Raw genomic sequence first — 24,822 nt, 5'->3', positions numbered from 1 at the left:
TCACATCTATTAGACACGTCTGATCATTACACATATATTTAAGAAGCTTTAATTATTATGTTGGTCTATCATGGCTACACAAGTCTGAGAGAGCCTCCATTCCATTGGACCATTTTAGATATAAAAGTGTATTAAATAGCTTATATGAATGGGGAAGGATTGGCCTTGGGCTGATGATTAAGAGTGGGTGATGAATACATGGGAATTCACTATACTATTCTGTCTCCTTTTAATGTATATTTAAAATTCTCTATATTAGATTTCTTCAAAAAATAAAAATGAAATAAAGACATTTTCAGGCACACCAAAGGAGGGGGGAAATTGTGCCAGAAGTTCTCATATTTCTAGTCACTCATGCATTGGATCAAAGAAAAACTGCCTTCCAATATTTCAGATGACATGTATAGTATGAATAAGGAATTTTAATACCAAGAGTCTATTATCTTCATGGATTATTCTTTTGTAGTTAATGAACTCAGACAGGGTAAAGGGTTTAATAACAGCCAATTATAACTACAGCAAATTTGCAAGTAATTTTCCAACTGTATGTAAAATGCATTGTGCTTCAAAAATCATGGTACATATCTACCAAGTGTTTTTCCAGCACCAGAATGAGTTGTTCCAAAGATCTAAATTCTCCCACCTGGTTGCCCCTGTGACCAACAGTCTAATTCTAAGACAACTAACTGATGGTACAAGGTAGCTGGGAACCAAGGAAGAAAGGTAAAATGGGTAATCCTTAGGCAGATTTCCTTCTCTGTACCCTACTCACAGCAATTGCATCAACTGAGCACAGACCCAAAAAAAAATAATTAGCAACAGGTATGTGCTACCTCAAACCCCTTTACTTCCACATTATCTAACAGAATCACAACAAAGTATTATATTTATACACTGTTATATGAACTATTATTTATGTCTGTAATAAAAATTAAGTTATATAAAAAAATCTTATAAAACTGGAGAAATGCCAGACAGAGTCATTTGGGGCAGTAGTACAAAGAAGCTAATATCCATTTTGCACAATTTTCAAAATTTGGATTTACTAAAGATACAAAATGAAATAATGCAATAATTTCTAAAAACTGTTCTTTCAAAACTCAAGATAATGCAATTTTTCTTATATTCAAACCAGCTGTCTTTCAGACACTCTAATCCAGTAACCTTCAATGACTGTAGAAAAGGATACTTGCCACAAAATTTTAACTAATTATAAAAGATTTAATCTACATCACAGACCAAAAGTTATATATTATCGAGTATGAAAGAAATGTTCCTATTTCCATTACTTGAAGAAATATAATGCAAGCCTCTCCTATTTTAAAAAGATGCTGTGAAACAATGAGAGGGCACAAGCCAAAAACAAAACAAAAGCAAAAAAAAGAAAAAAAAAAAAGCAGTAATAGTCTCAACTGATCTTAAGTATAACCGCATTTTGTTTTCTTTTAATGTTGGATCGATTCATTCAGCCTAGCATTTAAAAAAGTATCAGAAATGACAACTAAATGCAATATGTGATACTTAGAATGAATCCTGTACTGAAGGAAAAAAACAAGGTATAAAAAAGGGACACCGTTGTTTGACTGATGAAACTGGAACACAGGCAGTATTTTATCAATGTTAAATTTATTGAAACTGATAACAGTACTATAGCTATTTAAGAGAATATCCTTACTCTTATGAAATATACACTGAGTATTTAGAAGTCAAGGGGGACGATGTATATGATTTAGCCCCAAATGATTCAGAAAAAGGCAATTCTGGGTGTGCATATAGAGAGAGCAAAAGGGGCAAACCTTCAGTAGGTGAATCGAATTGATGGTGTTTTGGATACTATTCTTATGATTTTTATGTAAGTTTAAAATTATTCAGGTTTATTTTAATCATTTAATAAACTTTTAATAAACTTTAAAAGTTTAATCATTTAATAAACTTTTAATAAACTTTAAAAGTTTATTAAATGATTAAAATAAAGGTTGAGAAATGTCTGTGTAATAGCCAACATTTATAAGCCAGGCACTGAACTAGGGGTGAGTGTGGGTGTGTGTGTGTAGAAACCTCAATTAAACTTTGGTGAGATAAGTACTATTACGATCATCATTTTGCTGATATGTAATGAAACAGTTAAGTAATTTATTTTAGAGATACTATTTTAACTAATGCAGTCTTATTTTAGAATCCATATTCTTACCACGTAATATGTGTTGTCCATACATAAAAAGAATTACAAATGAACTCTAAAATTTCCTCATTGGTTCAAACAATTAGATGACCATCTATAATTATGTTTTTATATTTCAACATTGTAAAAACATTTTTCCTTCCTTCTTATGTTTATAATTACATTAACTGTTTAAAAAAAATACATGGTTAAAAAAAAGAAAATGATTTCTCTATTTACATGAAAATGTGTTACCTAATGAGTTCTCCTGATGTTTCTTTAGTACTGTAATTTCAGTCAAGTCTCCATACTTAACCAAGTTTTCTTTTTCTAAAAGTCACTGAAAAAGATTTTTCTGAATTCATCAACATTACTAAAATATTTCTTGGATCTCTAAACAATTTATCTGAAATTCTTCAAGTCCAAGGAACTAAAAAGCCCTGAAAAAGAATCTACACCATGCTCAAAAAACCCAGAAACGTCAATCAATAGATAATTACTTCTAAAGAGGTCAACTTCCAAATAAGAAGGATACTGGTAAAAGGATCTAAGAAACATCAAAAGGAAAAGAAAACTTTGCTTTACCTCTTCTTTAATTTCCTCTTTTTCTTGGACTGGTGGTTTTGGCTCAGGCTTAACTGGTTCCAAGGGTGGAAGGTAGTTTTTAGTATAGAGACTTTCGAATAGTTTATCCACAAAACCTGAAGTTTCTAAGGAGAAGAAATATTGAAATGTTACAGAAATAAAAACAAAACTTTTATAAGACACTCTCTATTAACTAGAAGCTACTGAACTGAAAAGGGCATGGAGATCATATTCATTATTGCACAAACTTCTATTGGACAGTGTCAATCTGGAAAGACATATATAAATAGGCAACGGTGATTTTCTCTCTGGTAGCAAGTTTATGGCTATTTTCTTCTCCTTTAAATGCTCTTTAAAATTCTTCCCCGTGTACTGTTTTTGTTTCTATACAGAGAGAATTCTGTAAGTATTAGATTTTTTTTTTTTTGGTGCAGAAAAGCCTTAAAATGCACAAAAAAATATGTAATTCTATGTTTTATATTAAGAAGCCACACTTACTGTCTTTTCTTTCTCAGTTAGATATTTGAGTTAAATATCTTCCCACCACCAACAGCTAGATCAACCAAAAGTGTGCATTATCTACATTCCTATTCATCTAATCAACAATATTTACTGAATATCTTCTATATGCCTGCACTAGAGGTTCCAAGTCTCTACTCTCAACAAAGAAAAAGGCAAAAAAGGGGTGGAAGGGAGACAGACATATACACAGGCAAATAAACATGTGACAGAATGACCAGGGCCATGAAAATAAATAAATAAGTAAAGCAAGGTTGGGAAGAAGAGAGACTGACTAGGAGCTGGGGTATACTATACTATACATAGGGTACTCAGGGGAAACTACTGTAAAATGACATTTGAGAAGAGACCAGAAAGTACAAAGGAAGACATGTTTCAAAGAAGGGTAAAGAGAGTTCAAAAGCCCTGAGTTGGGAACATGTTTGCCATGTTGAAAAAAAGAGCAAGGTAGCCAATGTGGCTAGAATGAACAGTGAGGAGGAGCAGTTAGAGATGAGGTGACAAAAGCAGCAGGAGAGGACTCCAGGAAGCTCTTGGACTATGGAAAAGACTTTGGTAAGAAGATGGGAAATTAAAGGAATAAAGAGAAGAGGATCATGCCTATCTCTTCTTAGATATCATGAAGTCCCAGCCAAGAGGGAAAAAAACAGCTTCACTGCCCTAAAAACACTAAGAATAAGCAGCTTCATTATCCTTAAATTGTTACCCCTCACAACCATCAACAAGGCTCTGCCACAAGCAGCAAAGGACTCATTCACCTAAAAAAAACATTAGTTACCACTGCCTCAACATAGGAAAGAAAGAGAAGGAAAGGAAGGGGGAAAAAGTTTGCCAAAAGACATGATAAATAATTAAGCATGCATGGGTACAGTCAACTGTTTAAAAGACCCTGACCAATTTCTTTCCTTTCAAGCTTGTATCTTTAAGATTTGGACAGGAAGTTTTAAATTTACTTAAATATTTGGTGGAAGGCCCATAATAATTACCTTTTTGTAAAAAGACATCAAGTTGATCGGCACAAAAGGCTTTCAATTCTTTCTCAGGTTTGTCCTTCTTGACCAGTGCTACAACATAGTTGGCTAAAGCTGAAGGGTCAGCATCACATCTAGTGAGAAAGAAAACAAACATTTTAAAACACTTCTTTTTTCCCCCAAATGCTATGTCATTATTGACATCACCCCTATTTTGGAAAGCTAGAGTTTAAAAACTTTAAAAAGGAACTGCACCTGGCCTACACCCAGAAGATTCCACATAAAATGGCCACTTTGAACTAACGTTAGCCCGAACCACTGTTATCACAAATAACATACACATAGTGCAAGATTTTCCTTTTCTGCTTATTCTTATAAAAGTTTGTGTCCTATTTTCGATGTTCTAATTATACTCAGAATTTTGAACTAAATCTACATTTATTTGCCTTCTCAGTGGTAACGGAGAAAACATGGCAATTGATGCTTGGCTTGCAGCTTGATCTTCTGTAGAAGCACTGTCAGTATCTTTAGGAATCTGTTCCATATGACCAAGGAGGAAGAAGGAGGGAAAGTGATGGGACAATTTCCCCCATTCCCTATAAGCCCAAGCACCGGCATCGAAAAAAGGCAATCAACTCTACTGCTAATCTTCTCAATGAGTAACTGAAGGATCGTTTTTAAAAAGTAAGAACACAAGAAGGATGGCACCTTAAATATTGTTGGCAAACACTTCAGCAGCTATAAGCAAGAAAAAAAAAAAGATCTGGAAATTAGAACAAAAATAATAAAAAAAATTGGTGGAAGGGCAGCAGAGATAACTTTTATCTACTTCACTTTTTTTTTAGTTAGTAGTAACCTGACTTTGACATTCAAAATCGTCTCCTAGGCCAGGATAGCACATGATCATTGAATTGCAAACTCTTGACATATAGCAATCTGTCAGACTTAACATTTTATCTATATTACATGAAAGATTTATGTTGCAAATATATATTTTAATATTCTATTTTACTCATGAATGTACATTTAAGTAACATATCCTTTGTGGCTTCACAGGATTGTTGTAAAGTTAAAATTTAGAATTCCAAATGACAGCTAATAAAATCAATATGCAAGCAAAGTGATCATATCTCTGTTAAAACACTATCCAAATCTAACCAGTCTAGTTCTATAACCCAACCTTGGGCCTCCACAGTCAACAGAATGTTAAAGTTTCAGCTCAAGAGTATGAATTGTTACTTCCAACAACTTTATGAGATTAGCAAAGCAAAGAAAAATCAAGCACTTGTACCTTTACTTCCTTCTAGTCTGTTTTTTTAAAGTTCATAATTCAATAAAATAGAATTTTTCATTGCCAACATTAACACTGTTGTGAGAAAGGCTGGTTCTTTAAATTTTTATCTATGTACATTTATGCAACAAATTCTAAGAGAGCAAATTTCAGTGATTGTCCATTTTACAAAACTCAGAGCTAATAAAAACGAATCATGGGGAAGGGTCAAAGTGCACCAAAAGAGAGTATAAGTGTCAAAGATGATGAGTTACATATTAATAAATCATGCAATTTAAAAGAAAGCCAGGGATTTTCTTAACTAAAAAATACAAATTACACTTTGGAGCATTATGAACAGATTACCTTAGTAAAATAAATCTGATTGCTAAATTCTAAAATGGATATATAACATTTACGCCTTTAAAAAATGTTACACATGCCATGTCCACCTTGGCTAATCCATAAATACCTCAAAATAGAGATGTGGAGGTAGACTTAATTTCAGTTCTGAGGACAATAAAATATCTGACCAGTATAATTCCAATCAACATTCAAATGGGCGGGAATCATATTTCTACCTTTACTTAGAAAGTTCAGATCCTATATAAAAAAGATGTTCTAAACAGAAAGAAAAGAACTTTTAAAAATAAATAAGAATGGCATAAAGAAGAAATGTTATTTTCTCTGGTGTTATGAGAACTTTCAAGGAGACTCATGACCTGATGGTATAACGCTGGGTAAGGATATGAGGTTTCTAGTTACAAACAGGAAAACATTCAGATTACTGGATAAATGAGATGGATTAAACATATCCAGATATCTCATACATACGATTAACATTCAGACAAATGCACAGTGAGGCTGCTTCTGATGAAACGTATTTTGATGTGATGGTGTTAAAACTCAAGATGAATAGTTACGAGAAGGTAAAAGAATAGAAAAAGATACCAAGAAAAAAGTGATCACAGATTCTAAATATTTATTTAATGTGAGTGAACAACTGATGGTTAATGCTGATCATTAGAATACGGCAACAAATACAAAAGCATGTTTACAGCCAAAGAAATGTGACCCTTTAAATTAACAGCTCCTAGCATGTACCCATAAAGTGCACCAAGTCTACGGCAATGCCACCCTGCACGTGCCCGATCTCGTCTGATCTCGGAAGCTAAGCAGGGTCGGGCCTGGTTAGTTCTTGGTTGGGAGACCACCTGAGAATACCAAGTGCTGGAGGCTTTAAAAAATAAACCAATAAATAAATAAATAAATAATTTTTAAAAAGGTGATAAACACACGATAGAATATACAGATGTTAAATTATAATGTACACCTGAAAATTATATAATTGTATTAACAATGTTACCCCAATAAACTTAATAAAATGAATAAATAAATAAAGTGCACCAAGAGGGAAACCTCCATCCAGTCTGAAATAAAGTTATACCAACTGGAGAAACTTAAATACATTGGGAAGTTTCATGTACCTTTATTTCTGTTCTTATTTACTCTTTCATCACTCCTTACCATATAATCTTTAAAAACTAACAATTACAATATTGCCACTATAGCAATGCTAACAGAAGCCCGACAGACATCCGGAAGTGTGTCACAAAAATCTGTGTGTGACTAAGATCCTTGATAGTTTACAAGACAAATGCAGGGCCATTTACTTCTCTTACCACCCCGCCCCGCCACCGCCAAAATACCTAAGAATAAAACCTTTTAGCTATTTATTTGTAACCGAAGCTTACGAAAATTCATTTCTGCTTAACTATTCGGACAAGCATATTTCGGAATAAAACAGATTTTGAAATTTTGGATTCATGCCTATGTTAAATATATACATTTCTAGACAAAAGGGGAATTCTATTTTAATAGAGATTAAAAAATATAATACCCATCTAAATTACTATTCTACTATAGTCTTTAAGAGGTCTTACAGCATGATCAGTGATTATTCATTTTAAAAATACCTAAATTTATAAATATTAAACAAATTAAGTGATCCACTCAAGAGCAGGCAGACAGCACAGCTGTGGAACTAAAACTCAGCTGCAATCACACATGAGTAAAATCGATTTCACAGCACATACACTTTTCTAAAGACAAGTTAAGGTATCCTAAATCTCAACCAATAGTTACCTTTCGGTTAAAATAAAAAAACCAACAGAAGAAATCTCTTCAAGTTTAATGGAAGTTACAAATATGAGGACCTTAAAATTCACATCTTGAATAATAATGTTCTAAGAAAGTGTCAACTATCTATTAAGTTATTTAAAAAATAAAAATCAATTAGGATGAATTTTTATCAGGGAAGTTAACGGAAATATCACCCTAAAAATGCCTTCTCTATAAAAACCTCCAATTTGTCTTTTCCCTCCTTAATGAAATCTCCTTCCTTAATGAAATCTCCATATATGACACATCTGCTGAGCTGGTACAACAGCTTTACAAATTTTAGATGTAAACCAAATCCCAAGACCTAAGAATAAAATAAAGATCCTTCCTTACCTTAGGCCCCAAGCCAAGAAACACTACTAAAAAAATTAATCTATTTGTTTTAGGAAAAATCTGGGACTCCTTACACCTTTTCCACTTTCGGAAAAATCTACATGTTTCTGAAGATGGGATCGATTTTGAGTTTTACCTTTGTGTGATTTTTGTTTCAGATATGAGACAATTGCTATGCTATTGGGCGAAAGGAAAAAACCTCCTGGTCCTAACATGTATCAACAACCATTAAAAATATTCACATTTTTTGACAAGTATAGTAGTTGTAAATAAAGCCAAATATAGAAAACACTACTGGTACCTAAGAGACAATAAAAATGTTTGTTTATTGTATAAAAACAGCATTATTTTTAACAGAAAAGGTAAAGTCAAGGTAACCATTCTTATTGTTGAATGTTTATGAAAACCTGGGCATCCAAAGTAATGGCTATAAAAACAATACACAAAAATGAAAAATGCTTCTGATATAATTAATGTCAATTGGAGAAATGGAGATAAAAAATTTTACATTTGAGTCAGATTACAGCTACATGGAAGTTCATACATAGAAGAGAAACAGGAAATAAATATACACAAATAATTTTATTATTTTCTCACCTTTCTATATTTTCTGTAATGCGATAATGCTTTTGTTTTTACTTTATTAAAAAAAAAGTCTGACTCTGAGATCTGACTATTCCTTTGATAAGACAAAATAAGTAAAATCTCAGCTTATTTTATCAGAGTTTAAGTGAATAACTATTATGTTCTAATAGCCTCTTAACACATATTAAAGATATGCAAATATTGGTACTTCTAATTCTTTTCAAATGGAAGCTTTCATCTTTCTCTTAATTAAGGGCTTTCATGAATTAATACAATATGGAATAAATACCCCTAAATTTATTTTGAGAAAAAATATACATACATCTGTCAGCTGCAAACATCATTTTGACATCTGAACTATGGCTCCTAGGGCAGTAGTCATCAGCTAAGCATACCCAGAAAATTGGACTATTACAAAAAAAAATCTTACTTTTCTAATTGTAGACAATCTAAACATACATGCGAGGACACTGATTCATTTCAACGTTTACTGAATGTTTACTAAGTGCCAAGCATCTTCCTAGGTAAGGGAATTACTTTGAGCAAGACAGACCTTGCCCTGCAGTCACTGGCCAAGAGATGGATGTGAAAATAAGAGTACAAAATAACAAATGGTTAAAAAAGGGATTAATAACGAAGTAACAACACCGTGAGAGGATAAGAAAAAACAGTGGTAGGAAACATAGGGCTATAAAAGCAACTTCTGGCTTCTAGCCTACAGCAATTGGGCCAGAAAGAATGAAGTCAGACATATTTAGGAGGCAGACCAAACGACATTAAGAACAAATATGTTCTTAACTTAGTATATTAAAACTTGCCAAGAAGTCTTCTGGTCAAAATAAGTCCTTTTCTATGAAATACTGAATGGTCTCCTTAAACAAGTCCCACAGCACTTTTAGAGGCACAAAAATTCTTTGAAGCTCTAAGTACATGTTAGAAAATCATACCTCCAAAATACTCATTTCACCCTAATAGTTTATTTATCAGCGAGGTTAAGGTCTAACGGCTGCAAGGTGATGATTTTTTCCTCCTATCTGAGCAACTGAAGAGATTATTAATGAGAATTTAACTTGATAAGAATTGCAGACCTATAGTAAAGCATGTAAACTCTAGAGTTCAACCAAAGTATACCCCCTTATTTGATCAGTAAATATGAACCAATAAAATAATCTTAGTCTGTGAAATTTATTGCTGCCTTTTCCATCATACCCAGAAAATGATAACATATTTAATCTCCTAGTACACTTAAAAAGACCTTGATATGGCCTGAACTCACAGAAACTGCACATCAACTCTTAAGGCTTCACTAGCAATTCCTATTCCTGCCTATTTGGCCAGCAATGAGACTCTAAGTTTGTCATGCACTAGACTATTATTTTGTAAGTGGCAGTGGTGCTTAACTTAATAAGTAAAATATTTTTGCAGAAAGAGTTTATTATATTCTCATATTTCACAAACCATGAAATTTCATTTATATTTAATGAGTCTGAGGTACAAAACTATAGTCTGTATCATTAATATTCAAACAATATTTGTGATAGATAAAAGGTTAATATAATTAACTATGTTTAAAAAAGAAAAGATAGACACTTTCTCCAAAGTCACACAGTGAATCAGAGATAGGGACAGAACTAGAAACTAAGTGCCCTGATTCACATAACAATCCTCTACTAAAGACAGATGAATGGATGCAACTGTCAAGAAGTATTACAAACTCCACCACTCTTTAAAAAACATGAGAAAGCTAATTTTTACAATAAGCCAAACAAGCAGCAGTGAATTATATGTTTAGATAGATTTAATATATGATACAAGTAACTTAAAATATTCCCCATTAAAGACATTTTTTGGTAGAAATACATATTTGTTATGGAAAAATGCTTGCCTGAATTTTTTCTAAACTTGTAAAAAATTTTTCAGTGATTCATTTATCTCCTAGATTTACTTAGAACCTTGCTTTGAAGGGTTCACCAACTTAAGATGAGCAGTTATTTCTGACAGAAAGATACCACGACATCTCCTGATTGTTCACAATCCCTACGAGGTCTCTATGACTACAATATCTAGGATATTTTGAAAGCAAGGTAAGATGAAGACCCCAAACAAGATCTGTGAGTTCAGTCTGCTCATGCTATAGTGGGAAAAGAGACAGAAACTTCTTGACAAGGACGGTTTTTCTCCCCTTTACTGCACTGCCAACAAAAAATGGTACTGAGTGTTTCCCAGTCAGTTCAGGAGTCATTTCTTCTAGTCTCCCTCCTGTCTTTCCTCTAGTGAAAGTAACAGATGTCCCACAACTACAGAAATGAGGGGAGGGTAACAGATGATCTCTCAATAGCGCATTATTATTTCTAACTTGTCTATAGGAAATGATCACATGTAAACTGAATTGGTTTAGAAATACCCCGTAACATGCCTTTGATTCACCAGTGATAGATGTAACATGCTTAAAAACCCCTAAAAATTAAAAATTTTCATAAATTTAATTTACTATAAGTTAAGCGAAATGAGAAAGTACAGTGGGAAATCATGTGCACAGCCACAGTATGATTCCAACATATCCACTGCAAATACATTATCTGAAAGCCTAACAACTGCTCTGAAATGCTATGTTGTAGCAACATGCCAATCTGCCATGAAAATTTTCTTGAATCTGGAATATGCAAAGAGTAAATTTACAAATACAACTCTCTTTAGCATATCATTTATTACATTTTAGAATGTCTAAACAAACAAAAAATAATCTCCCATGACAACATACTAAGAATGAAAATATATGTGATATCTGCATTTGCATTTACTATTTCTTTTTTTTACTATTTCTTAACACTTCCATTCAAAACCATTATTTATATGAGTTAAAAATAAATATTTTTATTTTGTAATTCTAGGAAAGCCACTATATTGATAAAGCCTAAGTTAGTAGTAATTTTAGATATTTTTAACCCTAAAAAAGTAACAAAAACTAAAGAGACGAGAAAGAAAAGGTACATGACATATGCTTTAGGTTGAACTTATAAATCAAAACAAATGACAATGTCACTCCAATAAATTTAAAAATAAAAGACAAAAAAAGGGGAAACTAAACTCATTTTGAAAGATAATTTTTACCCATGAACACTTGTCAGTATAAAGAGCCAAAAAAGCCTAGTAATAACAGGAGGTTTAAGTTCTTACCCAAAATAAATTTCAACATTGAGAGGAAAAAAAAAAATTATCCAGAGTGAAACATTTTAGGGAGCTTTTAAAAGGCAACTAACTATAGTGTTAAATCTTCACCACCTTCTACCCAAGACATAAAACATATATTTAATACTTTTAAAAGGATCTCTGCCAACAAACAAAATCAGAGCTTACACGAAAACTTATCACACACACGTATGTAAAGGCAACAGAAATACTAACTGCACAAAAGAGAGAAGATTTTTTTTAATGTTTAACACAGAGGTAAAGAATTTTTTAAACAGACTTTTTTCAGTCTCTTCCATGTATGGTCAATTTCACTAAAATCAATTTCATCATTTCTCATCATCATAATTCAGCTCCATCTTTGTGCTCCAAAGCTTTTTATCGTAGAAAAAGTATGATGCACATTCAAGAGGGCCATATTCTTCTATAAAATTTTCAAGTGTGTCCGCAAGTTATTTTCACTTTAACTAGGCTATTACTGACGTAAAACTCAGAAGCCCTTAGTGTACATTTATTCATACCCATGCTCTACTCACACACTCCTCCCTCATCTTCAGAATGCAAAAACCACTTCAGACATCAAAATTCCCCTAATGCTGCCTCCTTTACCTTACCTTCACAAGGCAGACACAGATTAGACTACAGATGACTCTCTCCCTAGGTTACCATCCCACCCCAAGAAACCAAAGTAGCAAAACAACAGAAGTCAGTCAACAAGATTTTGCAGGAAGACCAGAAAATCAACAGGGAAGTTGCTGTTTTAACAGTCTCAACTTTACCATAACCTCGCACCTCCCAAACTACCCCTCACTTCCACTTCTGAAAAATTCGATTTGATCTGATCTAATGAATCAAAGCCTGACCATCTATCTCTTCCTCTACCCCTTTTCTTTCAGCCTTACTCAGGAAGGTAAGAAGCAGAAATGAGGACGAGACAGGAAATGAACACTTTCCTTCCTTTTCCATGCTTTCTTTCTCAAGAGGGTTAAAGATACCACCCCTCTCCAACCTTCCCACTAGATGTGTTGCAGAGACCAGCTATACCACAGTAACCCAAATATACATTCCACATTCCTACCTGGTTAAAATGGTTATAAAACAAACAAAAAATTGATACCCTCTAATCGCCTATTCATGTGTCCCTAGTACTACTACTCAAAATATTTTTCAAAATGAAGCCCCTCTCATTCTTTTCAGCCCCTCAAAAATAATCCTACACCCTAATATCTTCAAGTGCTTTCTCAATCTTTCAACAATATTTACAAAACTCTTTCTACTACTCCTTTTATTCCTCCAATACTTATATCTAAAAATCCCCAGATACTGCAGTTATATCCCTTTCAACTCCTTCTCCAATAAAAATATGAGATACTACGGTAGCCCTTACAACTCCCAAACATAAAATTTTTCCAAACACTCAACGTATTTTAAAATCATCAGCTCTCCTAGTACTATCAACTCCTCAATAAACTCCCTTAATATCCTTGCTACCATACTCTTCAGCCCCCAATAATTCCTAAAATACTTCAATGCATCCATTTCTCTTTCAACTATCCCATATTTTTTCAAATACTACAATATTCACGAACCCTCAGAGCTCATCAATAATCGCTATAAAGCCCTTAAAAGTCCCTACAAACCCTTTCTGCCCTCATGTTTTTAAAAAGGCCCTCGATACTCTGCTCCTAGATATTTTAGTCCCGGAATAATAATGTTTGTAAAGCCCTCGATATCCTGCTATTCCCTTCAAGATCACAACATCCACACTTAAAAATCCCTCGATAGCCCTGCTAGCCCTCTCAGTTCTCAAATAGCAATATTTTAAATTCCCTCACTATTCCTGCTACCCATTCTAGCACCCCAATAGGTATACTTTAAAATAGCCCTCGCTGTCCTTGCCGTCCCCCCGCGCCCGCCCCACAGTCACACCGCTTCAATGCCCCCCGCTCTCTCTCCCCTCCCCCCCACAATGGTGATAGTACTACAGAGAAGACGTCGCCGGGACCTCCCGACCGCGGCCCCTCAGCTGCGCCCTCCCTCACGCCGCCTCCCCTCCCCCCACGCCCCCGCGGGCCCCCAACGCCCACGTTCGCCAGCCCCGGCCCAGCCTGGCTCACTCACATCGGCTCCAGTAACTTAGCCAGCCAGGACTTGAGGGCATCCACATCCTCTATGAGCATGGTGCAGGGAAGGCGGGCTTGGCCGCCGCTCTTGTTCAGGCCTGCCGCGGGTCTTCCCTCGCCGCCTCCTCACGCCCTCTTCACAGCTCTCAGTGCCCCAGGCCACCCGGCATCTTAGGAGACTTCAACCTACTCCCCCGGCCCAGGCCTAACAGGAACTAACCCAAGAGCCCTCACTCAACCTAGCGCGACGGCTCAGGCGGGCGGGAGATAGCGCCGAGTGGCGGGCGTGGGAGCCAATAGAAGAGAGAGGGCCGTGCGCGCAAAGCCAATGAAAAGGCTCGCTCGCCCCGCCAGCCAGTCGTACCCACTTAAGGAGGAATATAGCAAGGTTGGTGGAGAGCTTACGTGAACTCCTGGTGCAAGATGGTATCTCGGAGAAGGTGCTGTGCCTCTTAAAGGGGCCACGGCGCCTTTTCAGACCACGCCGCCACCCGCCTCAGTATACCAGTGTCTGCTGCTAGGAGCGCTTGGGGGAACCCAGCGAGCCCCTCAGCCTGATTCCTTACTCTCGTTTTTCCTGGAAACACACTAGTGTCCCAAAATGACTCAGCTGTAGTAAATCTGCAACACAGCGTGCAGTGCGTTCACATTCGACACATTGCACAGACGCAAATCTTACTTTTTCCCTCACACACATTTTGTTCGGCACACATGCTTGTAATATTTGTCGCTTTGATTAAATTACGCAGAATGTTTCTGACAACCATGCCTTGGGTTCCAATAATCGTCACTTTAAAAACGTGGCGCACGTATGTAAAAAAAACTGAAGCCATTTCAGTTTTATAGGTAGTTTCCATACATGCTTTATTTAGGCAGAAAAACATTCCAATGTTTTTTAAATTCTCTTTTCATTGCATATCTAAAATTCAGTGGGGATCTTTCTGCAAGGAGAATTTTGGTCAGCAAAAACAGTTTTTAAATAATTTTTAAAATTCTAAATTACAAAAATAGGCAACTTAGTTTGCTCTAGATGATAAATTCCTTTTGGAGTTTTAAAATTACTGGTTTAACAGTGGTGTTACAATGTTTATTCAATAACAAATACTGAGTAACTGCTATAACCCTGCACTGTGTAGGGCACTAGGATTCTAATTGTGACCAAAACAAATTGAGTCCCTCCTCTTAGGAAGCTGAACAGTTTATGGGATTATGCATTATAATAACATTTTGAAAAATACCTGATGAGCACACATCTCATACAAAAGAGATGGGTCAACCCAAAGTAAGTAGGTATACTATATACACATAGAGCAGGTAGAGGCAAACATTTTTGGTAAAGGGCTAGATAGTAGATATTTTGGGTTTTGTGGGGCATGAGTTCTCTGGCAACTACACAAAGCTGCCCTCTTGCAATGAAACTGGCCACAGGTAATACGTAAACAAATGATTGTGGTTGTGTTCCAAAAAAACATATGAGAATTTCAATTTTAGATAATTTTCACGTCACATGCTATTCTCTTGGTTTTTTAATTCAACCATTTAAAAGTATAAAAGCCATTGTTACCTCATAGCCAAAGTTATTGAGTATGATACTCTGTGGTGGTCCTATGCTAAATATTTCAGTATATTATTGCCTCATCCTCCATGCCCATGGGTAATAAATAATATTCGCAGGCAAGAAAATTGCATTCTAGAAAGACTATGAAGCTGATGAGTGAAAAGTCACAGCCTTGACCATGTGTGTTTGACTCCAAAGTCCACATCTATAACCATCACTTAACCACTAGCAAACATTTAACTATGAACTATGTGGTTTATTCAAAATTTATTCAATAAATGTGTATTGAGCCCATTACCATCTGTTAGAGAGTAAGACTGACTTTAAATAAATGTTCTTTCATTCATTAAGGTGGCTGTCAAAATGGATACTCAACAAAGATTGACTTCTCTCAGTTTTATCTTCGCAGGAGGAGAGAGAAAGAGATGCCAATTCAAGAGAAGAGATTATTAATATGGGACACTGAAAAGAGAGTGTCTACAAGGAGAACAGACATCTAAACCATCCTTCATCAAGCCAAATTCCCCTTTTTGGCTTGAGGATAACTGGGCCTCAACCAGAAAGAACTGACCATGCAATTTTACAGAAGTGTTGACAAAGGTAGATAGGCTTTCCAGGATCAGAATAGTTCATGCCCATAAATTATTTTGCGGTCCTTATCCTTCACCTTGTGGCTAAGCGCTGTCCTTGGTGTCCAGTAAGAGAAGTTGAGAGTCATCGTCCAGTGTTCTCTGCAAAATTTACAATCACAATGTGTTTTCCTTACATGCAATTAAACTAAGCTTAGGTAGAGTTTCAAACGAGGAAGCTCATATTTATATACGGACCATCTCTTGCCTGTACATTTATAGATTATCATCTAATTAAATAATATAACAATCAAAATATCAGTCCATTTTGAGTCTTGAGTCAAAAGAAACAACAGCCAAGCTGGCTCAGAGAAAAGTCTCTTCAATAAAAGTCACTAGAATCTTAGTTATGCAAAGACAAGGTGAGTTAGCCAACAAATTACTCAATCTAAATAGTCTCTTTGTTATAGAAATGTAGATTTGTTTTCCTAAGAGAACTATCTTATAAGAGTTATTTTTTTTTCAGTTGCTTCGCACTATGTGCCTATAAGAACAGCTAATATTTTAAAAAACTGACATGCTGATAAAGGTGCAAAGAAACTATCATGCATACTTTGCTGGTATAATGTAAAATATAGTCACTATGAAAAACAACATATTGTTTTTGGTATTTTCTCTAAAAACTAAGCATGCAACTGCCATATGACCCAACAATTACACTCCTGGGCATTTATCCCAGAGAAATGAAAACTTATGTTCACACATAAAAACCTGTACACAAATGTTTATAGCAGCTTTATTTATCATAGCACCAAACTGGAATCAGTCCAGGTGACTTTAAACAGGTGAGTGGTTAAACAAACTGTGACACATATGTAGCATAGAATGCTACTCAGCAATAAAAAGGAAGAAACTATGGATACATGCAACAATTTGGATGAATTATGGTGAGTGAGGAAAGAAGCCAATCCCCCAAAGGTTACATATTGTATATGTATATATAGATCCATTTAGATAATATTTTGAAAATGACATAATTTTAGGAGTGGAGGTGGGAGATGGGGGAATGCAGAGAAAGTGGGTGTGGTTATTAAAAGGCAACATGAGGGATCCTTGTGGTGTTGAAACTATTCTGTATCCCTACTGTTGTGGTGGATACAGGAATTACTGGGGTGATAACATTGTATAAAATCTAATTTATATACACATACACAAACATGCACAAATGAATATAAGTAAAACTTGTATCGCATTCTGACTGTGATATTATACTATAGTTTTGCAAATGTTACCATTGGGGAAATTGGGGAAAGTGTGCAAGAGTTCTCTGCATTATTTCTTACAGCTGCATATGGCTACAAGTATATTGAGTAAAAAAAAAAAAAAGTTGTTTCACACATTGAGAGCAGTGTCAACTGGGAGGAAAGGTTAAATGTAGCATCTACAGGTATGCACATACCAGAAATAGTCCTTGCCCCATTTGTCAGGAGCTTCATGGTTTCCCATTGGACCCAGATCTGACATTCTTGCAGATTAGAAAAGCATCCAGCAGAAATGTGCAAAGCTTCACTGCAGTAGTGACATTTTTTACTTGCAGCAGGAAACAACAACAGTAGTGGACTGGACTGACCAGACTCCAGTTCCCTCTGGTTATTCCTCTGATATTAAGGGGAGAAAAAAAAAAAAAAAAAGAACTGCCTTCCCTTCTTTGGATTGAATAAATCCCTTGGGATTTAGACACATCAAATAATAACTCATACTCCTGTGTGCCGCTCTGCCAAGCAACTTTGCATGGATTAGCCTCTTTCAGTGCCAGCATCCGGCCTTCTTTCAAGAAATATTCATTGAAAATCTATTACTGTTATAGGCCCTGGGGATACAGCTGTGAAGAAAATAAGCATTTTCTTGGAGATTTATTTTAGCAAGAAGAGAATGATGACGAATAACCATATAATATATCGGGTGGGAAACATTCTATAAAGAAGAGTAAGGCAAAGTGAGGGCATAGTGAGCGATAGGGAAGTTAAAAGTACTCTTTGAGCAGTGGTCTGGAGATAGGTGTGTTATGTGGATATCGGAGAACAGCTTGCAGGGAAGTGCAAAGACCCCGAGCAGGAACTAGCTTGGCATGATTGAGGAAAGGGTGGAAGCAATTGGGCTGGAGCAGTGAGCTAGGAGGAAAGTGATGGTAGAAGAGGTTGGAGAAGTAGTCAGAGGTCAGATCATGGAGGACTTTTTTGGTCATGGTAAGAACTTGGGATCTTTATTCTAAGACTAGAAGACACTGAAGATTTTGAGCAGAAAAAGAAAATTATCTGATCTCGTTTTTAAGTTTTTAAACAGGCAATGAAAGTGGAGGTAGGGAAACCAGTTAGGAGGCAATAATCCAAGCAAGAGATGATGGTGTTTGGACTAGACTAGCAGTGAAAGAGATGGTGAGAAATTGGATTCCGATTATATTTTGAAGGTAGAGTTAATGAGTTTTACTGTCAGATTGATTGTCTGTATGAAACACAAAGAGGATGAAACCAAGGTGTTTTGCCATCTGACAATAGTGCTACCTTACTCTCATACACTGTGGAATAGCACTACAGAAAGATACTGTCTTCTTTCTTTTAAGAAACTGGGAAACTGACCAATTCATATCAAAGAAGAAAAAAGAAAACACCATGATTGTGCCCAGTTTATATCATTTAGACCTCTAATTTCATCAGAATGAGGCATTGTAATCATAAATGTACAAATAAATTTTAAAAATAAATTTTAAAAATACAGTCGCTGAAATTGGAATCTTGGTAATATGTGATTGGGCATCTTTACATGTTTTTGTGTTTTTTTCTCCTCCCTTTCCTTCCTTCCCTCCTTCCCTCCTTCCTTCCTTCCTTCCTTCCTTCCTTCCTCCTTCCATCCTTCCTCCTTCCTCTTTAGCTTCCTTCCTTCCTTTCTCTTTAGCTTAATATTTCTTGAGCATTTCCCATGAACCAGGTAATGGGCTAATCACCTGGCTTAGTGTAGCTCATTTTATCCTTATAGCAAGCTTTACATATGAGGATCCAAAGTCCCAAGGTTGAAGGAAAGAGCTAACATGAGATGGAGCCTCAAATCAGACCCAGGCATCTTACTCCAAAGCCTGTTAGCACAATGACTGCACACACTCTTCCTCTGGTGCCCATTAACTGTCAGAGCAACCTTAGGATCAGCTAAGCTCATAAGTCCTAGAAGGATTCTATTTTTTCCCTCATTATACTCTTTCCTTCTTTTATTAAAAAAAAAAAAAATCGGTTCACCATTCAGGAAGCATAAAAGTAAGGTAGAGCACTAATGGAGGGAAAAAATCATTTAAAAATGAAAAGTGTTTGTTAGGTAGGGAAGTGACAACCATATTCATTGAATGCCACATGCTTATAAAACAAATATCAAAAGATGTGAACAATTTCTTTCTCGACTGTGTCTAAGGGTAGAGAAGTTAGGTAAATATGCATGAAAAACAAATACAAAAGTACTCAGGGACAAGCCAAAGCTAATTATAGCTTTAAGGATCTAAATTTAGAAATGCTGACTCAACTGAATTAAGTAGAATGACTGGTGGGGTGGGTTTGGAAAAAAAAAGGAGGGAGTGAGTTTTGTCGTGGAGTTTTGTAGAATGATCATGATGTGATCTGATAATTGGAGATGGTATACTCCACAATTATATGGTGATAAGTAGCTCAGTTAGGCTAGGAAGAGATTATTATGGGGCACGGGTAAGATTTTTCTATTTTAATCAGACTGTTTATAGACCAATTTTCCTAAAATAATCATAAAATAGCTGACATATTACTATATGCCATATATATATATGGTTTATGAACATATTCTTTAATCCTCATAGCAATCCTATGAGTTACTTACTATTATTATACTTATTTTACAGTGTGGTTAATTGAATTGCCTGAGGTCACCTAGCTAGTAAATGATGAACTTGGTCTTGTCTGATTCAGAGCCTTAACTCGTATTCACTATGCAACCTTTCTAATATCATTTATCTAGAGAGGGTATTCCACATACATAGCAAAGGATGGACAATTCTCAATTAAAGAGCCATATTACTATAAAAATTCATTTTCCAAATATCTCTTGAATTTGTTCACCTTGACTGACACCACCACAGTCTAAACTACCATCACCTTTCACCTAGACAGTTGCAATAGCCTCCTGCTTCCACTTTTGCTCCCTTCCAACCATTCTTCAGAATGATCTTTGTAAAACACAGATAGGACCATGTTTCTTTCTTGTCTAAAACATTCCTATGGCCCGCTGTCACTCCCAATGCTTCAATGTTTGCCTCTTCCACCGGACTGTAAGTTCTGTGAAGGAGGTGACTGCATTTGTCTTGTTCGAGTGTTGGGTCCAGCATCTAGGATAGTGTGTTGTACATAGAACCTAAATAATTTTTCTTGAATGAATGGAATCCAAAGTCCCTTTAAAGAATATTGGTCACTTAAATAGGAAAATTAAAAAAGGTTGAAGTTGGAGGCAGTGTGCTAGGCAGTCTCTGCTGTCATGAAGCTTACAGTCTAGTGATAAACAGGCAGTTAAGATTCAGTGAGATGAATTCCCCAAGGATAGGCAAGAAGGGGGTACTTCAGGGAAAATCTAGGAGGGGACATTTAACCTAGAGTGGGCTGTCAGGATGTGATGTCTAAATGGTTGGTAGGTAAAGGAAGAGGGTTTGGAAAGTGATGAAGAGTATTTGTATGTGTAAGAGCCCAGAGGCAGGAGTGCCACTGGTAGATTCTCTATAGCCTAAGGTTCTTAACTTCCTCCCTTTTATCCAACAAATTTTTATTGAGCCTATAGCATGTGCCAAGCATTGTGTTAGGCCATCATTAGATTTGTATTTTGAAACTAGTTGTTCAAAATGTATATATATATATAAAGGGAAGAAATAAAATGAAGTCACCAGAGTCAAGCTGCTAAATTACTAAAATCAAGTAGGTTGAGGTATGAGGAAATGATTCTATTCTTGTTTTAACTAGCCTCGGAACTTAAACTTTTAAGCTTTCCAGTCCTGCATCAATGCCTGGACATACCTAAGTCCTCCAGATAACCCTCCTGACTACCTCCTAAAGGACTAAGGCAAGAATGTTCACATATCCAGACCACCTAGTATCCCTTATCCAGACCACTAGTCATCGAGAGGATGACCATCTTAGACCAATCCAGAGGCTAAGCTAAGAATGCAGGACTGATTCTTCCCAAGACTGTATTCTTTACTATAACTCTTATCTTTTCTTTCTTTTTCAGACCACTCTGGGTATTGCCTAGTTGTGCTTCTGGTTTGCAAGCCCTAAGACCTTTAAGTAAATATTATTTATTTCTAGCCAAAGACTCTAGACTCTTTTTGAGTTTGTTGGACAGCATATGTACATATACATACATATAATTTTAAATTTATTTTTATAAAAATTTTCATTAAAAAAGTATTTCCTCCTAGTCCTTTAGGAAGACACTTCTGGGCTGCCCCTCCCCAAAGAGCTTTGTAGATGCTTAACGAATGTTTACTGAATGTTAACGAATGTAAATGAACATATATGAGAGTAACTAATCTGACCACTACAAAATAAGAGACTTCGATCAGCATTTTTAAATATATCTTTCTTCAGTGATGGAAATATTCTAATTCTGCACTGTCCGATGATATGGTAACCACTAGCTACATAAACTATTGAGCACTTGAAAAGTGGCTAGTGCGATTGAAGAACTTAATTTTAAATTGTATGTAATTTTAATTATTAAGTTTAAATAGCCAAGTATGGCTAGTGACTACCACATCAGACAGCTCAGCCTTAAATGATAGCACAGTTGAAATAGTCCGAGACCGGCATTGGTATTAGGTGGGGTACCAGCCTCTCTCTTAAAAATGGAGATTTTTTAATAAATGGTGATAAATGTCTAAATTTTGGGCCGTTGAATGCCACCGACAGTAATAAATACCCGTGCACACTGGCAAGCCATAATCAGCTCGTAAGTCACTGAAGACTAATAAACCTTGCATCCTGGCATCCTGACAGACACCCAACCAGCACCACAGGGTTAAAGGTTGAAGGATGGGGACTTCACCTCAGTTAGAGCGCGCGGCCGGCAGCCTGAGATCCGAACTGCATCATGGACTTTGTAGTTCTACTTCCAATTACGTCACTACCGGTGTCGTCTGCGAGCACTACGAAGGGACTTCCGGTGTCCCGTTATTCTCTGGGAATTGTAGTCAATAGTTGTCCTCTGACTTGGGCTCTAGCGTTCTGGGAACTACAATTCCCGGCAGGCAACGAGATGCACCCGGCGGTAGTTTTTTGGAAGCTGGATCAATTGCCTCATTAAGCGTGAAGCTTGTGCTTCTGGGTCTTGGGAGGCCTAGCTTCCTCGAAAGACTGTATCCACTACTTTGAGGAGGAGATCGCCGAGGTCATTGCCGTGGTTTGCACAGTTGGCTGGCCGGCGCTATGGTGGTGAGTTTTGGTGGGAAGAGAGTCCGCTCAGCCGGGCTCTAGAACCGGCTGATCTGTGTTTCGCCGGAATCTAGAGGCTCCATGTGGTAGCCACTGTCCTGGGGAAAAATCCTTTTCTAGAGAAACGGGAGGTCTTGTCTTCCACGCTTAAGACGTGACCGTTGTGAGAATGTGTCTTTTCTTGTTAACATATGAGTCAGGAACTGATTCTTCGAACTATAGATTACTTAATGTCATATGTGTTACTCCACCGAAGTTTCTAAAACCGATTTGGAGAGAGGGAAGTATGTAACATTGATTCCTCCTTTCAACAAAAAATTGAGCACATCCCGGTTAAACAAAATCTCTGTATGCATGGTATTTTAGTATACATCCCGCATGGTGTATGCGGGCTGTATACTAAAATATATGGTAATACATGTAAGGTGCTGATAGTGTTAGAGAAAAAATAGAGCCGGAAGTGAGACTACCGAATGTGGGGGTGTAGTAAGGTTGCTATTTTAAAAGATAGATCAAGAAAGGCGTTGAGAAGGTGGCATTGTGGCGAAAGGGAGATAGGGAGCAACAAATGCAGCTGCATATATGGAGGAGATTTCCAGAGGCAACAGTTTGAAAAGCAAGCAGGGTTGTATGTCCAAAGGACAGTGATCCAGGAGGAGATGATGATGGGGTGTGTGTGTTGGGGGTGGGGGGCAGGGATTGATCAGTGGGTGGATATAGGTCATATAAGGCCTTGTAGGTTGCTGATTAAATAGGTTCAAGAAAGAATAGTAAGGGAGGGACTGGAAATGAGTATGGACAACTTGAGGGATTCTGTAATGGAAAGCAGGGGAATAGGGTAATAGATGAAGATGAAGGTCAAAAGAAGGCTTTATTTTTTTGACAGAAATTTTACAATGTTTACATGCTCATGGAAATTATCCTGTAGAAAGGAGAAATTGATGCAGAAGAGAGATGATTGCCAAAGTGATGTTTTTGAATAGAATAAGGAGGATAAGATAAGTGCATCATTGGAGGAGTTAATTAGGACGACACTCAATCTATAGTAACAAGAAAGAAGGCAGACTATATGGGTATAGATGCATCTGGGTAGGTAGATGTGATGAAGGAAGCTGTGGAAATTTTCTGTTCACTTCTGTTTTCTCATTGAATTAGGAACCAAGATTATCAGCTAATAATAAGGTTGGGAGAGAAAGTGTTGGAAGTTTGAGGAGGGAAGAGAAGGTATGAAACTGTTGTCTAGGATATTGCTGTCAGTAGAACTTTCTGTGGTGATGAACATGTTCTATATTTGTGCTGTCTGATTTGGTAGCCAGTAGCCACTAGCCACACGTGGCTATTGATTATTTGAAATGTGGCTAGAGCAATTGAAGAACTGAATTTTATTGTAATTTTAAAATTAAATTGTCACTTGTGGCTGGTGGCTATTCTGTTGGACAGTGTACACATCTAAGTTTGAGAATCACTGATCTAGTGGAAGGAGTAACTAACAGGATTTCGGAAAATAGTATTGCTGGGAATCACTTAATGTTAGTGGTCATCAGTTTAAATTTAGAGTAGTCAGACTGGTTGAATTTATCTCTTACCACTTTCAGCTGCCTGGTGGAGGAGCAGAGCAGATGGATAGTAGGAGGGTTGGAGTTTGTCAGGCAAGAATGGTGAAGACAAAGGCAAAATAGTGGTTGTACAGATGTACTTAAGGGTAGAAATGAAGACAATGAAGTTGGAGGAGCCTAAGTGAAAAAGGATCAGAATCAGTAGGTCTCGATGGGGTTGAAGAATTATTGGAATTGGAATTCCAACAGAGTTAAGACCAGTACTGTCAATAACTAAGATTTCGTGTGTTATGCTCTGTGTTTATTGTTTTTTTTTGCATTATCTCATTGAATCTTCACACTAATCTACTTGAGGTAGGCACGCATATTATCTGCAGTTTACAAATGAAGAAACCTATGCTTAGAGACTCTAACAGGCCCTAAGTTCACATAACTAATACATGATGGTAATGGATTTGAACAGATTGATTACTTTTGCAATCACTAATCTGTACTGCTTTCCAGGAAAACCCAGGCTTTCTAATTCCTGGTCTAGTGCTTTTTCTTCCGTTCCAACCTGCCCAATGCTTTGCCACCAACCGTGCCCTACTTTGGTGGTATCCTTAGCCGGTGTGGAATCTGCAGGTCTGTTTTTAGTTGGTGTTAATGCGCTTAATACATTTTTTCCCTTTTTAAATTATATATAAGGAAACTGGCAGTATTTTCTGGTAGATGTTATTGTTTCACTTTATTCT

The 24,822-nt window shown here is 36.4% G+C and overlaps 2 protein-coding genes and 1 pseudogene across 6 annotated transcripts in view; 2 read left to right on the top strand and 1 right to left on the bottom strand.

Moving 5' to 3' along the window:
- Positions 1–14,174, bottom strand: part of RBM27 (RNA binding motif protein 27) — a 58,033-nt gene extending 43,859 nt beyond the window's left edge. For 3 of the 5 annotated variants that reach the window (XM_011367478.2, XM_011367477.2, XM_023534922.1), the window contains exons 1-3: positions 13,916–14,173; positions 4,252–4,370; positions 2,747–2,871 (exon numbers count right to left, since the gene is read on the bottom strand). In XM_011367478.2, coding sequence (XP_011365780.1) covers positions 2,747–2,871; positions 4,252–4,370; positions 13,916–13,974 — 303 coding nt within the window. In that variant the 5' untranslated portion in view covers positions 13,975–14,173. Of the gene's footprint in view, positions 1–2,746; positions 2,872–4,251; positions 4,371–13,915 lie in introns of all 5 variants that reach the window. The other 2 variants (XM_011367480.2, XM_011367479.2) reach the window with 1 other exon arrangement.
- On the top strand, positions 6,627–6,745 carry LOC111744388 (annotated as a pseudogene).
- Positions 14,175–22,354: 8,180 nt separating the features above from the next.
- The window catches only part of LARS (leucyl-tRNA synthetase), a 50,891-nt gene continuing 48,423 nt past the window's right edge, over positions 22,355–24,822 (top strand). Inside the window, exon 1 of the mRNA XM_023534915.1 lies at positions 22,355–22,532. Within this exon, the coding sequence (XP_023390683.1) occupies positions 22,527–22,532 (6 nt within the window). The 5' untranslated portion in view covers positions 22,355–22,526. The remainder of the gene's footprint in view (positions 22,533–24,822) is intronic.

This window comes from Pteropus vampyrus, unplaced genomic scaffold (genome assembly GCF_000151845.1).
Source record: "Pteropus vampyrus isolate Shadow unplaced genomic scaffold, Pvam_2.0 Scaffold134, whole genome shotgun sequence".
NCBI classification, from domain to species: Eukaryota; Metazoa; Chordata; class Mammalia; order Chiroptera; family Pteropodidae; genus Pteropus; species Pteropus vampyrus.
This window is presented reverse-complemented; position numbering and strand designations above follow the sequence as displayed.